The sequence below is a fragment of the Aspergillus viridinutans genome (assembly GCF_018404265.1).
Source record: "Aspergillus viridinutans IFM 47045 DNA, scaffold_1, whole genome shotgun sequence".
Classification (NCBI taxonomy): domain Eukaryota; kingdom Fungi; phylum Ascomycota; class Eurotiomycetes; order Eurotiales; family Aspergillaceae; genus Aspergillus; species Aspergillus viridinutans.
The window spans coordinates 4,577,099-4,594,107 of record NW_025091217.1 but is presented as its reverse complement, the minus strand read 5'-3'; the positions used below and the strand labels follow the sequence as shown (position 1 = coordinate 4,594,107).

General features: G+C 49.7%; 6 protein-coding genes across 6 annotated transcripts; 4 read left to right on the top strand and 2 right to left on the bottom strand.

The window, feature by feature from the left end:
• Window positions 1-148: 148 nt before the first annotated feature.
• On the top strand, window positions 149-635 carry fkbp3 (peptidylprolyl isomerase family protein FPR2; the record flags this gene model as incomplete). The annotated part of the gene is made up of 2 exons (XM_043266429.1): window positions 149-384; window positions 467-635. The coding sequence occupies 2 exons, from the start codon at window positions 149-151 to the stop codon at window positions 633-635; spliced, it is 405 nt and encodes a 134-aa protein (XP_043122364.1).
• Window positions 636-831: 196 nt separating this feature from the next.
• On the bottom strand, window positions 832-1,908 carry Aspvir_001302 (cytochrome b5-like heme/steroid binding domain-containing protein; the record flags this gene model as incomplete). Its single annotated transcript, XM_043266428.1, has 1 exon — window positions 832-1,908. The coding sequence occupies one exon, from the start codon at window positions 1,906-1,908 to the stop codon at window positions 832-834; it is 1,077 nt and encodes a 358-aa protein (XP_043122363.1).
• A 599-nt stretch (window positions 1,909-2,507) lies between these two features.
• Aspvir_001301 (PP2C family serine/threonine-protein phosphatase) lies at window positions 2,508-3,727 on the top strand (the record flags this gene model as incomplete). The annotated part of the gene is made up of 5 exons (XM_043266427.1): window positions 2,508-2,573; window positions 2,645-2,754; window positions 2,811-3,105; window positions 3,160-3,262; window positions 3,333-3,727. 5 exons carry the CDS (start codon window positions 2,508-2,510, stop codon window positions 3,725-3,727), a joined length of 969 nt encoding a protein of 322 aa, XP_043122362.1.
• A 1,222-nt stretch (window positions 3,728-4,949) lies between these two features.
• On the top strand, window positions 4,950-5,918 carry Aspvir_001300 (acetamidase/formamidase family protein; the record flags this gene model as incomplete). Its single annotated transcript, XM_043266426.1, has 1 exon — window positions 4,950-5,918. The coding sequence occupies one exon, from the start codon at window positions 4,950-4,952 to the stop codon at window positions 5,916-5,918; it is 969 nt and encodes a 322-aa protein (XP_043122361.1).
• Window positions 5,919-6,305: 387 nt separating this feature from the next.
• Aspvir_001299 (uncharacterized protein) lies at window positions 6,306-9,402 on the top strand (the record flags this gene model as incomplete). Its single annotated transcript, XM_043266425.1, has 2 exons — window positions 6,306-6,692; window positions 6,766-9,402. The coding sequence occupies 2 exons, from the start codon at window positions 6,306-6,308 to the stop codon at window positions 9,400-9,402; spliced, it is 3,024 nt and encodes a 1,007-aa protein (XP_043122360.1).
• A 6,292-nt stretch (window positions 9,403-15,694) lies between these two features.
• On the bottom strand, window positions 15,695-17,009 carry Aspvir_001298 (G1/S-specific cyclin; the record flags this gene model as incomplete). The annotated part of the gene is made up of 2 exons (XM_043266424.1): window positions 15,695-16,732; window positions 16,797-17,009. The coding sequence occupies 2 exons, from the start codon at window positions 17,007-17,009 to the stop codon at window positions 15,695-15,697; spliced, it is 1,251 nt and encodes a 416-aa protein (XP_043122359.1).

Here is a 17,009-nt window from a genome sequence, read left to right as displayed (position 1 = left end):
CGCCATCTAACCACGTTGCCTCCATTTGGAGAGCACATCCGCCCAACAACAGCCGACCCAACCACAGCAACGCTCCAATTCCTCTACATCCCGGTATCTTCTTCAGTCAATTTCAATTCCTCCATTCGAATCATCTATAATATTCAAAATGCGTATTCCTCTTATCTCCGCCCTCCTCCTCTCCCTCACCACCCTCGCCCTCTCCGCCGACCTCGGCATCGAGAAAACCCACGAGGTCGAATGCAACCGCAAGACCACAAAGGGCGATACAGTCCATATGCACTACCGGGGCACGCTCGCGGCGGATGGTTCTGAGTTCGACTCGAGCTATGGTCGCAACCAGCCGTTGAAGTTCAAGCTTGGTGCGGGGCGGGTCATTAAGGGGTGAGTCTTCTTACTTCTGGTTTCCCGGGACCTTTGTTTCAGGGGAGCAGTGGCTGACACATGGGTTTATTCTATTCTCTAGATGGGATGAAGGCCTTTTGGATATGTGTGTGGGAGAGAAGCGGACGCTGACGATCCCGCCTGAGTATGGGTATGGAGAGCGCGGGATCGGGCCTATTCCTGGGGGCGCGACATTGATTTTTGAGACGGAGTTGGTGAAGATTGAAGGGGTTGACAATGATGAGCTGTAGGCTGTTGGATTATTGAAGACTGTAAAGAGACGACAGTGTTTCCCTAGGCTTGCGGGAATGCTTGCAGGTTGTCTATAGGTTGATGGTCAGGGATGCGGACTTCTCTATGGGTATCTAGTTGTGCAAATAAAACATGGTATACATCCAGGCCCAAGTCTATACAAGTACCTTACTCCGCAAAATGCGCATGATAAAATCAGTCCATCGCATCGAGACTGCTCTCGTTCGCATTCGCCTCGTTCTCCGATACGAGAATGCCCACTAGGCACTCCCCCAGGATCGCATCCCAGTTCACCCACGGGTGGATCTCCATGAACAGTTTCCCTGAGTCTTTGCCTGCACCCCGAAGCAGCTCTCCCTTGCCGCCGGGATGGAAAGGGAGGTATGGAGTGATGTTGTAAACCTTGCCCTGGTAGGAAGTCCACGCATCGCAACCCTTGCGGCCATTTTGCGCCTTCAGCATTGACGGTGACACTCTGACGAGAGTCGGGGGTAGGTTCGCGCCCCGCAGATTATTGTTCGGCTTCGCTGTGAGCGCGGCCCAATCGAGCGGCGAGTATCCTGGTTCCAAAATCGCCTTCTTCGCTGTAGTCGACGGTTTCAGCGTGAGTTGTGTAGGCGCAAGCGAGTTGTTGCTTGTGGGGCGGCTGCCCGGTGGCACGCGTAGAGAGGCAGCAGCAGATGGTGGCGGACGAAGTGCGCTGCCTGCACTGGGACGTGGGAGGTATCGTCCGGGGTTTAGCGATGAGGTTGGTTGATGCTGCTGGTTCTGTAGTGTCGACGGTCGTAGACGTGGAGGTGGAGGGGGAGGCATCAAGGAGGAGGTACTGGATCCGGTCTGGCGCGGAGACACCACGGGAATCGTTTTTATTTCGCTTGAAGTGATAGATTCAGAATCCAGTGGCGATTTGGCAGAGCCATCGCGTGTTTGCTGCTCATTGTCTTGCTTACTGGGACCCGCTGCCTTGTGAGTCTGGTCGCTGGTAAGGTGCAGTGTCGGAACATCGAGAGCCGATGCCTTCGTCGCTGACGCTTTTGGTGTGGTTTGAGGATCATCCGCATCTTCATTCTCATTCTTCGGTGCCTTCAATTCATTTCTCCGTAAATTATTATTCTTCGAAGGAAGGTTGGTTGTCTCGGCTTCATCGGAGGTTGATCCCGGCGGCTGAGGCGAAGGGGCAGAAGGGAGTTCTTGAGTCCATGATGGAGGAGGGTATCGATAGAACAAATAGCATGCGGTCGCAAGAAGCGTCACTACTCCGACCCAGCCCATACCGCAGCACCGAGGTCTAGAATAGTCTGTAGAAAGCGAAGAACGAAGGTGCCTGGGGGGGAAGCGAAAGGCAAAAAATGACGACAGAAACAAAGTAGTGGCTCGTGCTCACAACCCCTGTGGAATTATGGTATGGATAGGCACAACCCTAGTACGGTACTCCGTACCTCATCTCCACTTATTTCAAAGAGATATACTATTCACCTTACTTGGTCCCCTGAAGAGGGTCTTCATAGCTGATTTCTGATTATCACACGATTCACTGTCTCATTATGCTCATCCGCAGAGGACAATTTCCAATTTCTCACGGAAAGTCCATGAGTGTACCAGATTTCTGACCTGTCGAGCAGGCTGTTGTGCTACGCTCAATCCATGGATGAGGACCTGCGGTGGCCATGCATGAATGAGCACGATATGACGGCTAAGCAAACAGCCGTGATTGATCTCAAGGCGTCATGGTGTCGAGGCGCCACCACCTGGTCAGGCGATCTTCGAACCATTGGCAGCGTTGACTCTCCTAGATGATAACCACGAGCATCTGTCTGAAGTGATACCTTGAGCTATTATTATCTATTTCCAAAAGTTACTTCAAACACCAAATGTTTCGCAATACTATCTTGTCTACCTCAGATGCGCTTCTGTTGTTCGATGCAGGAGCAGGCCAAGTGAGAAACACTTTCTATTCTTTAAATTAATCAAACGTACAGCTGTTGTTCTTCGACTAATCCAACTCCAGGTTCAAGGGGGTCGACCTTTTCAGGAGGATCGTTGCACATTCGTTTTGCCAGACCAGTTTCCTTCCCAGACAAACGATAAGCTCACGTATTTTGCGGTCTACGACGGGCAGTAAGGGCTTTGTCAAGTTAGCGTCTGAGAGGATGCAGGCTGACCTTGATAATTAGTGGCTCCGAGCTAGTCTCCGATCATGCCAGCCGGAACCTGCACTTGTTACTCGCTAAGCGTCCTGAGTTCGACCAAGGCGACTATGAAGCAGCCATAAGAGGGGCACTGGTCGATGAAGATGCTGTTTTGCTGGATACCTTCAACAATCTAACCACCGAGCCTGCCGTCTCCGGTTCCACTGTCGCGCTTTGCTTCGTCAACCTCACCAAGGGCGACCTTGTTGTAGCCAATCTCGGAGACTCCCACGTCATCCTAGCCGAACGCGATAACCGAACCGACCACCCATCCCAAATCGTAAGTGAGGAGGGTTTGCTGATTCCAAGGAATTTTGGCTGATTGATGCGCTAGCGACGGCTTTCAAAGTCTCATAAACCGGATACACCCGATGAGAAGGCTCGAATTGAAGATGCTGGCGGCGCTGTCAACACGAGAAGAGGGACTGCTCGCCTAGGTGCGTATGGTTATGCAAAAAGCTAAAGCTACTTCAAGTTCCTGACTTTTGCCATCTCAACTCCTCCTAGGCAGCCTGAACATGTCACGAGCGCTGGGGGATCTTCAGTATAAGAACCCAATCAACAATGCCGGTGACGAATATTCATCCTCAAAGACCCGACGGGCGTCGTCTAGTTCTTCAGCACCAGAGACCCGAGGTAATTTTCTGTCTGTGGAACCTCACATGACCCGGATGACGCTTTCGCCAGATCGACGTTATCTCGTGGTGGTCACGTCCGACGGCGTTAGTGATAACATTGACGATGCAACATTGATCCATCATGTGATGAGATTATCCATGCGCGGGATGAGAGCTGGCGACATAGCTCAAGAAATTGCGACTACTGCTGCAGCTCAAACAACAAAGGGGGGAGGCGATAACGCGTCCTGTATTGTGGCTCTCTTGGACGGTCAAAACACCTAGAACCAAGGCAGAGCAGACCGGGGGAACTTTCAAAAGAACAAAGCAGGTAACATGACCCTGTAATATCTGTCATGGGAGTATATGCAGTTAAATGAGATGATACATACACTACAGGTGATAAATTCTGTATATCATGGACATGGGCTGGAGGCGGATTACATTTTCAAGAGCGGCTAAAATGTACATAGAGCATCTGGATTGGATTGATAGATCTGGGAATACGGAGTCCCTCATTTCAAATTAAGAGATCAAACAGAAATAGAAGTCATTTGCAAGTCACTATCCTGTGGCGTCAAATCTATAAAGCAGATTCGGAGTATTAACCACATTTCTGTAGTTGTAATGATCCTGAGCGCCGTTAGGGAAGGATGCTCAAGACTCTATCCCCAAAAGAGAAGGTGCTTTTCTCCAGTCAACAAGCATCACATTAGTTGGTTATAATAATAGTCACGCTAAAATACACTGCTGTGACTCCATCACACCCACACCCAATCCCGTCCTCAGTATGCAGAATAACTTTAAGGTAGTCATGAATGAGTAGAGAACCCCTGCTCGAGCAAGACCCCATCGAAAACAGCGAGCCCGACCTGAATCTGATCTCTTTGTCCGTCCACGTCAACTGCCAAATCCTCAGTGGAACAATATTAAATACTTCGAGGGGTTCCGAATACAACGCCTGATATAACGAAATCTTCCCCCCTGATTGGACCCCTTCCTGCGGCGGCTCCCCGAGCTCTGTTCTCCATAGAGGTCCACCGATCCAGGGTTGCGTGGACGAAAGGCTCCATCACCTTCCTCTCTGGTATAGATTCCGGTTCGCTTTGGTTAAGCCCTGTCATATCATTATCATCGTTCCCTGCTATCAAATACCACCTGCCTATCCAGTCTACTAATGTCTCATCCTTATTCTCTAGTTAGGACTTAGCAGAGACTCGTGGAATTTGCCGCTATATTTGACACTCTGACAGTGGGGACTCCCGATTGGCTAATGATATCGAATTCATCATAGATCTGCCATTCTGTCTTAGAAGGCTAAAAGTGAAAATGACTTCCACTTTATGATTCAGTTGCTTTTGTTCTAGGAAGTTTCCTCTGGCTTGATCTCCTCTTTTCTTTTTCGTGCTCTTGCTGGTGCGAAAACCCGTACTGTTAAGGTTCTATCATTCTTCTCCGGTGTCGGGATCACCCCTTTGGGCCAGCTCTGACCAACCAGGACAACGCCATGAATTCAGCACCGGCATGCCGGATGTGCTATATTGGGCGCAACAGCGGACATGCGCGATGGTCGAGGAAGATCCCACCTGCGTTAGTTATTTCATCAGGGGAGGTCGTCACGTTTGATACGATTGACAGCAGTAACGGGCGGATTGAGATGACTTCTGACGCGTCAGCAATAAGCTCATTGGATATAGATGCGGCAAATCCTGTCTTTGGTCCAGTTTATATTCAAGATGCGCAACCGGGTGATACATTGAAAATTGAAGTCATCGCTTTGGAGACCGCGGACTGGGGTTGGACAGCTACTATTCCTGGATTTGGACTTCTAGCAGATGAGTTTCCGGATCCTTCGCTTCATATCTGGGAAATCAATAAGGAACAAGGTTACGTTCTTTTTAAGAATAATATACGGATTCCCTTGCGCCCATTCCTGGGCTGTATCGGCCTGGCGCCAGCAACGAACGAAGACTTGTCTACAGTTCCTCCGACAAACGCCGGAGGTAATCTAGACTGCCGTGACTTGACCGTCGGGTCTACCCTCTACCTGCCCGTGCAGACGGATGGGGCTCTATTTAGCTGTGGTGATGGCCACGCTGCTCAGGGCCATGGAGAAGTATGCGGAACCGCAATCGAGACCTCAATCAAGGCTACACTTCGATTCGAACTGTGTAAGGACATGCCGTGGGTGACAAGTCCACAATACGAGACCTCCTTCAGCACTCTGCCGACAACTACAATGCCTGTATCTGGCAGATACGCAACAACCGGTGTCGGCCAAACGCTTCACGAGGCCTCCAAAACAGCGGTCCGGAACACCATTCAGTGGATGGTGGCCACTAAGGGGTTGACTAGTTGTGAGGCATACATGATAGCGAGTGTGGCAGGCGATCTACAGATCATCGAGGCGGTAAACATGCCTAACTTCGTGGTGGCAATGACAATTCCGTTGGACATTTTTGGCCCAACTCAGTGAGCCTTCAGCCATATTCATGCCATTCAGCTGCACATGGTGATTGACCGGAGTATCTTTCGAAAACCCGAAGTTACAGAGACCGATCATTAGAAGTTTTCTAGTCTTATGGACCCGGAATATCTTTCCTCTTGCTTTAGTTCATGCGCCCCATTCCATGTCCTTCCAATTTCATGATACCCACTTTGTTTGCGAAGGAAGATATTTCTACTGATACGTTTCCACGAGAGTTATTAAGATTCCATCAATTATTTAATCACTTCTGAAATGCCACTCGTAGAGCCACGACTCACGGGTTTGCTATTTTGTACATAATTGGTCACATGATTTCGTGTCGCAGCGTGTTGAGGCTTGTCACGGGTGAAGCGCATAGAACTCTAAACAACAGCAATGTGCGTTCTGGACCACATGGATTCCACATTGGAAGGCCTGAACACCGCTCAAAAAGCAGCAGTAACTTCACCTGCTCCCATCTTGCAAGTCCTCGCTCCTCCCGGCTCGGGAAAGACGAAGACATTGACCGCACGCGTCGCGTATCTCCTATCTCATTATGGATACCAACCGCAGGATGTCATCTGCTGCACGTTCACCATCAAAGCGAGTCATGAGATGCGAGAACGGCTCGCGAAGCTGGTAGGCGATGAAGTACAGTCTAAACTGATTCTTGGAACTTTCCACTCAATATGCCGTCGGTACCTTGTGAGCTACGGTTATCTGATCGAACTGCGGAGAGGTTTCGGCATCGCAGACTCCAGCGATAGCTTGGCAATTATCAAAGTAGGTATCATCTATTGACACCGCGGTCTTCTATACACTCTAGTCATCTGTTGCTAAACAATGCTATCTGCAGAGGATAGTGAAACGTTTACGGTGCAGTGTCCAGCCAAACACTGCTCGAGCGCGAATATCTCACCAGAAGGCTCACGGCGTCAGCCCGGATGAGGCCGCGGAGAAGTATTCCAGAGGTTCAAAGTCCGCGGAGCATCAAGAATTTGTCCAAATCTATCGCGAGTACGAGAGCTACCTGGCGACGTCCAATTTGCTCGACTATGACGACCTTCTTCTCCGATGCGCTGATTTGCTGAAACGACATCCACAATGCGTCTCGAACGTCCAGGCAGTCCTAGTCGATGAGTTTCAAGACACCAACCATATTCAGTACGAGTTGATGAATTTGTTTGCAGCGAGAAATCGCCGAATCACAGTCGTCGGAGACCCGGACCAAAGCATTTATGGATTTAGGTCGGCGGAGATCAAGAACCTCGGGCGAATGCAACAGCATTACAAAAACACATCGGTGATACTATTAGAAGACAACTATCGCTCATCTGGCTCTATTTTAAGGTCGGCGCAGGACGTCATTGAGCAGGACTCATCTAGGCCAGCCAAGAAGCTGCAGCCGACTCATTGCCCGGGAACAATGCCTGTGCTGCGCAAGCTGCCAACTGCGGAGGCCGAGGCTCAATGGATCGTGCTTGAGATCAAACGATCCATTGCTCTGACGGGCAAATTGCTTAACTACTCGGATTTTGCGATCCTGCTCAGATCAGCTGCTCTTTCGCGACATATAGAATCTGAGATGGGAAAGCAAGGCGTACCGTACAGGATGGTTGGTGGTCTGCGCTTCTTCGACAGAGTCGAGATCAAGGTGCTATTGGACTACCTGAGAGTCATAAGCAATCCAGGGAACAGTGACGCGCTCCTGCGCATCATCAACGTACCATCACGAAAGATCGGCGAGGAGTCTGTGAAGACGTTGATGAATGGTGCAGATGCAGCGAAAATTCCTTTGTGGAATTATATCAAAGATGTAGCGCAGGGTCGCAGGTCGACCGACAAAAACCTGTCCAAACTTACTGACCAAGGCCTTTGCACTCTGGTTGGGATTGTTGAATCATCCAGGCAGAAGCTTCTTGAATGTACTGACAGCTCCGCCCCTCGCAAGCTTCTTGAGTTTGTGATCAAGAAACTCAATTTCCGAGAATATCTTACAGCAACTTACTCTCAGAATGAGGAAAATCGATGGGCGAATGTGGAAGAGCTCCTGGCCCAGGCAGGTGACGTGGCTGCGGCTGCAGCTGAAAAGGATCAGGATGATAGTCTGCCTGAAATTCAGGGGCTTCCCCAACAGCAGGCCCATCAGGGTGAAGAAGCATTATCGCAATTCCTGGCAAACGTGGCGTTGTCGACCGAAGTCCTCTCTGAAGATGGGGATCAACCCCAAGAAAAAGTGACCATTTCCACCATCCATGCAGCGAAGGGCCTGGAATGGCCTGCGGTGTTTGTGCCGGCTGTGTACAACGGCATTATCCCCCACTCGCGCGCAGAGGACTCCGACGAAGAGAGACGGTTGCTTTATGTTGCCATGACAAGAGCGCAGGCGCTGTTATACCTGAGTTATCCGCTGAAGCAATCTCGCAATGAAGAAGCGACGACAACCGTGACGAGTTTCCTTCCGCCCAAGATCACTGAAAATCGCTTTCGACCACTCGGGCCTAACCTGCAGGAGAAGGTCGTCTATGGAATCGCTGACATCCTGCGGCGACCCCGACCCTCTTCTGAGAGCATGCTCGCGGCGTACGACTCAGTTCCTTCATTGCGAGATGATCAGTGGACGGCCGATGGCAAAGAAGCGCCTGATGCCGTAGTTAAGTGGGATGACTCGAGGGCTTGGGGCGAAGAGCCCGACCCCAAGAGGCGGCGTTACAATCCAAATCCGTCATCTTCTCCCACCACGACCTATCTGTCATCCTCTACGTACACCGTTAACAATTCGCAGTTCTCCGCGCCCACAAACATGTCGCTCGGCTTCTCAACGGCGCGAGAATATATTAGCACCACGTCTGCTTCACAAGCCGCGCAGTCTTTAGCCCCCCAAGTTGATTGCAGATCCAACCGCAACAGCGCAGGGCCGGTCGGTCGCAATGCGGCTGGACTTTCTCAAGAGAACATCTCGCGATTCTTCGGCAAGTCGCCGACGCAAGCCAAGGGTCCTTGTCTACCGGCCTCCATGGCATCTTCGCAGCCTCAGATCGGTGCCAACGGCCTGCTCGGACAAGCGAACCACGTCCCCTTGCCAAATCCCGCCTTCAAAAGCGTCATTCCCTCTCATTTTTCATGTCATCGCCCGCAGGCGCAACGCATTCAACCACCTCGACCAGTTCTTGAGCCATCGGGCAGCAACGAGTATAATTGGTTGGCCTCATCCTCGAGGCCCACAGAGATACGAGTCCTGCAAAATGGTGAGGAGAATCAGGGACAAGCGAATATGAAGGAGACTCCCATTTCTGAACGCGGTACTGGTGAGAATAAGAAGCCTTCGGGCACGGTAGGCGGCGTACGGCCCGTGGCCACGTTTCATACTACTACGATGACGATGGTGCAACAAGCGGGACCAACAGGGCGAAAGACGCTAGGGATTCGAAGGACGATGAATGATGGATGGGCCGACCGATGGAAAAAGGCAGGCAATGGGCAATCGCGATGACCTCAAGGACGTTGTGTAGAATTACATGGGCGGCACGTCAGGCGTTGAGGAGCGATTGGGCAGGCCGACAGCGAGGCGTGGCACCCAGCAAGCAACTGAATCTTTTATTGGGACATCTGCGTAGATAGATGGCAATCTAGAAACTATCTCTTACGATGAGACGAGCAATCAGACATGGTCACGCGTTGCACGGCTGGCTCAAAGATACATTGAACCCAGTCAGTCCATGCCTACCTTATTACGCTTCTCTCTTCTATTATCCTACCAGCCCAGTCTGAAACGATCCACATACCATACTGAAACATCAGAGACAAAATTATGCTTCTCAGCGAGGACCCTCACTTCGGAAGCTATTTGAGAAACATGTAAGGTAGGTAGTGGTTACTCAACTCGTCGCCGGGATGCCACTACCATCCAGTGGTAGATAAACATCAGCTACAACAGCAATGACAAGTACCCAAAGAGTACGAGAATAATGCGCCTATCCCATTCTGAGTTGTTTCTCCTCCTTGCGGACAGCCAGCTCAACACAAAGATTACCCACTCTCTAAACAAGAGTTCCGGCATGGAGTCTTACCTGCCTCTGGTCTACTCACTCTGACCACCTACAACAGGTACCTTACACAGTAGCCTAGGCGGTCTTTCTAACGGCCGGCCAGGAAGTGTCGGTCAAGAAAGTACTAACAGTCTACATGGCTTGATACTAGTCTCAGGAACTCCCGCGCAGCCCACAGCGAACCTAACTGTAAGGTCTAATTCCAGGTGGAACAGACTCAGGGCAGCACTAGCTTACAAGTTGTACAGCTACTCCTAGTGACATGCATATGAGTGTTAACTCAGGTACGCCGAGTGTACCTCACGTCAAGCAGGATGAAAACGCCAACTGCTCACCGCAACTCTGCTACTTGTTTCTCACTACTCATCTTCTACGTGGGGAGTGATCAAAGCTCATTTGGCAATTGGTGGGTCTAGGGAGAGTCTAGAAAGAGGTTGGACTTGTACTCTGTGCCCCCTAAAGCTATCGTCTCTTTGGACGGTACGATGCTGGCAAGAAAGTAGGTGGTCATACTGCGTCTGCATTGACCATTATGATGTCGTACTTGATGCTTTGCTCCATAGCCCAAACGATGGCGTTGTGATCTTCCGTTGCACCCCGTACCTTGCCTCCATCTGGACGAAAACGGTCTATCTAGAGTCTAGACTCTAGACAGAGTAGCTTTTAGACTATGTGCTCTTATGTTGTGGATCAGGGAGCTATGGAGTTGACATGGGGTATTTTTGGTGTGTACGGAGTATAGGCCATGGAGGTACTTCGGTACTTCGTACGGAATACTCGTTCATGCTTGCTCAACAGACAACACAGGTCTTAGCTTCGTTTGCTTGGTGCTGTCCAGGAGACGTTGTCCTAAATGCTCGTCTTCCGTTTAATTAATTTCCCCATTAGACGGCTTGCGGGTTTGAGTCCGAGTCCAGAGTATATTATTATTGTTATGAGCTTGACTAACCAAAGTACTATTCTGTAACAGGACTAGTTATTAATACGGTACATAATCAGGTGATCAAACCCACACCAGCTCATTGAGACTATCCCCAGTTCAGGTTAGACCAGTGGGGGATCTATTAGTCCACATATCATTACGTTGAATACTACAACCCTTCCAATCACTGCTGATCAATACAGTAGCCTTCGTTGAGCTATGTAAGGCAGCGTACCCGGTAATTCTGGCCTAAGGCATGGCATGGCTGGACAACTCATCCTCACCCCCATCTTAGCAGTTAGGAGGCTAAGTGCAATAATAATCCCTCATTCGACGGAATGAAACCGTATGGAGTCTATTGGCGATGCAAACAGGCCAAATACCTGGTAGGATCAGCAGTGACGAAGGAGGCAGAGTTCAGGCTACCTTGGACGCGAGACCAGGCAGCCACTCGCCTCAGCCTTTGCACGACAGTGACTCCAGATGGGGGTTCAGTAGATAACTGTTCAGTTCGCATTTCGCACAGCCATCTACATCATCATTGGGCTCATGTCATCATTGTTGGGAATTGCGTATAGAGTCTTTACGAATTCTCCGCAGAGTGCCTACCCGTCTTCCCAAGGAGGCACCTAGGAAGGACGATGGCGATTGACGCTTCAGCCTCATCAGGCTGAGCAGTGATGCTTATGCTGTAAGGGAATGGAATGTGGCTAGGTAGGACCGGGCAGTACGGAGTACCTCACCTCACCTCATCACCTAGACAGGTCAATGCGTCTGAAAGACAACCACGTTACTGAACTCTTGGTTTCTATTGCTTGATATTGCTACAAAATAACGAGAATGGTTATTTGCTGTAAACTACAACGCACAATTTCGCCGTTCTTGATGGTCCAGCAGAAGGTATGAAATGATGTGGTTGAGACTATCCAGAAAGGTCAACTATAAGCCAACGGACTAGATCAGTTGATCAACCGCCATCTGCATCGCCCTGTGGGAATTATCGAACCTGGTTTGTCGCCTCGTCTTTCGTCCCGTAGTTTGGCTTTTCTTTTTGGCTTTTTGCCCCTGGCAGCATCAGTGGAGTCGAATGAGTTGCACCAGAACAGCTCTGAATGGATCATCTTACAGTCCTACCAGCACTGTCTAGCAAGTGTTCCCCAGAAAAAGAAGGATGCCTTGTCGTGTATTTTCGAAATTCCTACATTCTGGATGGATAAGAAACGGAAAAGATGACGCCTCTTTCTCTATCCAATGGCTGTACTCCATACTTGACATAACAATCGTAAAGGAGAATAATCATTATGCGTACAGTTATCCATACTCCGTAGAGAAGTGCATGCTGTGACTGATCCATCTCGCGCGTTGAGTGTCTCCAATTGCTATTTTAGTGCATTTATTTTGGATTCAAGGTAGAATTTCGTTTCGGTTTCCATTGTTTTGGTTATCCTCTTCGTCTACTTCTTGTATCAAACTCCAATACTTCCGTCTATTCCTCTTTTGACCGTCCATAGCTTCTTATCTAGCAACACAGAGCATACAAAAGGGCCCCATCGTCCCAGTCCCCATCCTCACTCTCTAGCTTCAACCCACCAGCATCACCCATTCAACATCAAGTGCAACAATCTTTCCTCCTCAATCGCTTCTCTCTCTCTTGCTCCTGAATTACTGAATTAGAGTATCTACTCGGTACCTGTTCTCGCCTACTTTGCCCGTCTTCACCCTTGCTCCGCCACATATACTCTCGAGACCCTATCTATATAACACTCTTTCATCCTCGGGCTCACTACAATCTATCTCTCGACCCTCTTTCAAATCAATCCGTCATTATGCCTCACAAAGTCAACGATTCGAATTCCACCCTGGCCAGTAGCGCCAGCAGCAGTGATAGAGTAGTTGTCACAGACCTGCGAGGTATGTTCCTGTTCCCGGTCTGATACTCTGAAAGAATCTCGATCTCCAAATCTAGAATCGTCACTAACTGGGGCGCCCGTTTCTGGACTTCCAATAGGGTCAGATCCTGTCCCACGCCGAGCCCAACCCCCGGTAATCATACATAACCAGGGAGGACAAATTTATGACGAGACAAGACCCTCTGATTGGGACAAACAGCGGTGGAAGTAATTGTCCACCGCTGCATCCTTTCCCTATTTTCTGGAGAATGGGGAAAGAATGCGAAAGGGAAGGGGGAAAAAAAAGGGGTTTGATGCATTACCCACGGGAGTAGGGCCAGTCTGCTCTTCTTGCCCCAAGCGCTGCCGGCAGTTGCTGCTTACTACTCAAGCTGGGCGGGAAGAGCTGCTGATTATCCGCGCGGCTTCCCTTGGTTACCCTTTTGGGAATGGAAAAGTGAGGCGGACGACACCTCCAATAGTAACGACGGACCGTGGACGACGGGAGGATTTGTCTCTCAGGCATCATCCCATCTTTCCATCTATCGATCATCGGCAAAGTTACTCCCTCTCAGCTGTCGACGGATGCCTTCTCAACATTCTGGACCTTTCTGTTCTCGTCTTGGTCCAGGTCAATCTTCGTCACCGCAACAACACCACACTCAACGACGACGATGATGATGATAGATCGATACCACCGCCGACACCTCCCCCTGAACGCGTCCGTTGCCCAGCCGATCCAGTCCCTTTTGGAATTCCATCTGCGCCCCGGATTTTGCCCTTGTTTTCTCCGCGAAATTGCATCCTCCCCCCTTTTGCCCTTCCCTTTCACCTTTTGTACTATTACACTTATGGACGCACTGTACTTTACGACTGGGGTTTCTTGTCTTTTTCTGCAATTGTTTCGCGTCGTCTTTTCTTCTTCTCCTTATTTCCTTCCTCGTCTCTCTCACACGTGTCACATTCCTCCACGTCCAAGTGACAAGAGGTCTTGAATGCGGTGTCCCCATGCTCGTATCAAGCATGGGAGATAGTGTGGAGCGACCCTTGCATCAACATCGTCGCCAGCCATGACTGAATAGTCCGGAGTCCTGATCCTTCAGTCCTGCACCTTGCAAGTGGCCATCTCACCCCAGATATGGTTGATCCGCATATCGCTGTTTGCTTTTCTTCCCTTACTTTGCTGTATTATTACCATCGTCGCTACGGAGTATGTTTGGGTCTCTTCTTCATCTTCCGTTTCGCATAGCGTGGGTACCGGGTTCTTTCTTTTGCTTTTCTTCAACTTCACACTTGGATTCTGGAAACGATCAAGCTCCCGCTCGTGAGGTTGTATCGTTCCTAGTCCAGATGGTGATTCGCCCCATGATGAACTAAACTACCTGCTCATGACATTCGCTTTTCGCACACATGTCTTTTATTTGATCCAGATTGAGATCAGGCTGCCATTGTCCTTGGACGAACGGACTCCTATTTCGGGTTGACTTCCACATGTACACGTGCGGTTGACTGAATTGTGTTCACGGCTATGACTTGGCCGTATAATCGCAATAGAATAATTATTGTGAAACAACGCTACTTTTTTGATTCTTCTTATCTTCGTTCACAATATGTATCTCTGGTAGCACGGAGCAGCAGGCTTCAGTCCGTAGACTAATATGTCAGCCTCTCTTGGGCTGTCTCACTGTTTCACTATGTAGGCTCATACTCGTTGACCCGGCGATTTCTACACGCCCCTTGATACCTTGCATCCCTTTTTACTCTTGTGCCGAAATGCGGACATAGCTGGAATATCATATAATCATATTCCCTAAAACCTACCCCGTTAGTCGTGATACTTCGCGACTTAGTCACCCGAGAGGATTGCATGGCCCTGGCAATTTCCCTCTAACAATAGCATTACGAAGAATCACGGGCTGCCCGTACTGTCTGATTCAAACGCTTACGTGATGAGTGATACTGGCATAATGTTATGTCATTCAGTCAGCCAGACACTATGTATGCAAGTATGTATGGAATCAGATATATCTTTATTGCTGATCCAGTGTTCAAAATCCACCACTCATCTTCCCCTAAAAGGAGGAAAGAGAGGTAAAAGAATGGGGTCGATGACGGGGATCTAATAACAGAGGGGGGTTGAGGGGATTTTGCAAATGCTCAATATGCTTCTTTCGTGCCATCCACCTGGCTCCACTCGTTCTTCACCGACTTCACAACAGCAGAAAAAGGAGCCGCCTTTTTTCGTTCCTTTTTTTGTGCTTTTCATGTGTTTTTTTTCCTTTTTTTGTTCTTGATTTTTCCGGGAGGGGGATGTCTCTCCTTCCGCATACCAACACTTCCCGAGGCCTCATTCAGGGCCGGGTTGCATGTAAAATTTGTACGAGGAGTACGACGGAAATCCACATTAGTACTTTAAGGGTGTGTGAGGGTATGATTGTATGATGTAGGTAATAAGGGATGGGGAAAATCTGATATGAATGCCAATTAGCACCAGAGCAGACCGCCATCGAGGAAGCCGCCAGGTAAAATCGTTCGCAGCACTCCACACATCAATGGGAAAGGGCTAGAAAGAAAAAATCAAAAACAGACAAATGCAATTTGGACTCGAACGGCTCGCGCTTGCAATGCTAGGTGTAAAATAAATGGTGAAATGCAACTTGAAAACACCCAGAATATGATGTGCAATGAACACAAGGGAAATGGGTATGCAATTTTGGAGAAAAAGAAAAAGAGAAGACACAAGGAAATAGGAGATAAAGTTCACGCGATCAGGTCGGTCGACTGCGGAACTAGGGGTAGTTCAATGATAGATAGGCAAGTCAGGTCCGGCAGCTGTGATATGACTAGCAGGTCAAACATGCCAGCGGTCGTATGAGCTAAGTATCCGATGATATCAAGGGCTTTCCTCAACCACTTTAGTCCAGCTCAGAAACTGGAAGTGAAGCTCATCTGAGGTTGCTCAAATGGTTGATGCGCGTACGCCGCCTCTGGGTTGTACGGGTGAGAGTCCACGTATTGCATCGAGGGTGGCGACGGTGATGGCGAGCATGTGTTAGTCTCTGGCACCTCCTTGACGAAGTTGGGGTTGCATGCATTGGCAAACGCTTCATTTTCCGGTGTGATTGGAGGAGTAGGATAACCATTGGGCAGGTTCGAAGACTGGGCCTTCTGCGGAGTTGCCAGTCCAATCTCCCCGTAGTAAGGCTTGGGATCCGAGGGTACATCGGAGGGCGGACTTGGGGGAGTGTAGCTTGTGATCGAAGCCTGCCGGGCAAGGAACTGCTCCAAGATCTTCGCAACCCGCGAATAATGGGACGAAGAGTACTTCCGGGACAAGACCTGAGATGGCTGGTGAAGCTGCTGGGAAAGACCCACCAGGGTCATCGAATCGTACTGCGACGCCCACTCCGTATGACGAGGCTGGGGTCTGTTCAGAATGCACCGGGCCAGGGCCAAGGAAGCTCTGGCAAGGTCAGCCGACGCCTTGGAGACGAATTCCCTGTGGAACAATGAGATTTCCAAGATATAGAGAGCCAGATGCTCAACTTCCGGATCATAAGGAGTGTCCAGAACGGCAATTTGAAGGAAGCTGTCCACAGTTGGGTGTCCGACTGTCCATCCTAGAGTTTGCAAAACGTGCCACTCCATCTGAATGAACATGTCGTCATCGTAAAGGGAGCAGCACATCGACTTAAGCTCTTTGATGGTAGGTACACGATCCTTCTTATCACCATACTTCGCCGCAATGAGCAGAGCTGCACATCCAACCAGCTGATAGTGTCTTTTGTACACAACACGCTTCGAGCAATATCGGTCGAGCAGATTTACGGTCAGGAAGAGTGTTGCAGGCAGTAATTGGAAGGCAGTGTGGGCTTCGATCAGAAAGTCAAGCAGATAGGGACGCATGAACCACTGGATCTCAGTTTGTATATCAATCGACTCAACATCGGGGAGAGTAGCAGCCTAGAATGAAGGGAAATCAACGTCAGTTGATGCTCTCCGAGCTCCACAGTCCAGGGTCACTCACGTCCATGTCCAGCATGTGGGCCAGGATGTCATCGCGGAATTCATCACTGGCAGCCTTGGATAGCTCATCCGCAATGGCATACTGACGTTCCCGGGCAACCAGCTTCGCATGTTCCTTGGGGTCGATACGAGGAGCAGGGAAGTCGTCATAAGACTCCACAAAATAACTGTCACAGGGCTGGTAGCTGGACGTTGGACGCTTGTGATGGGCCAT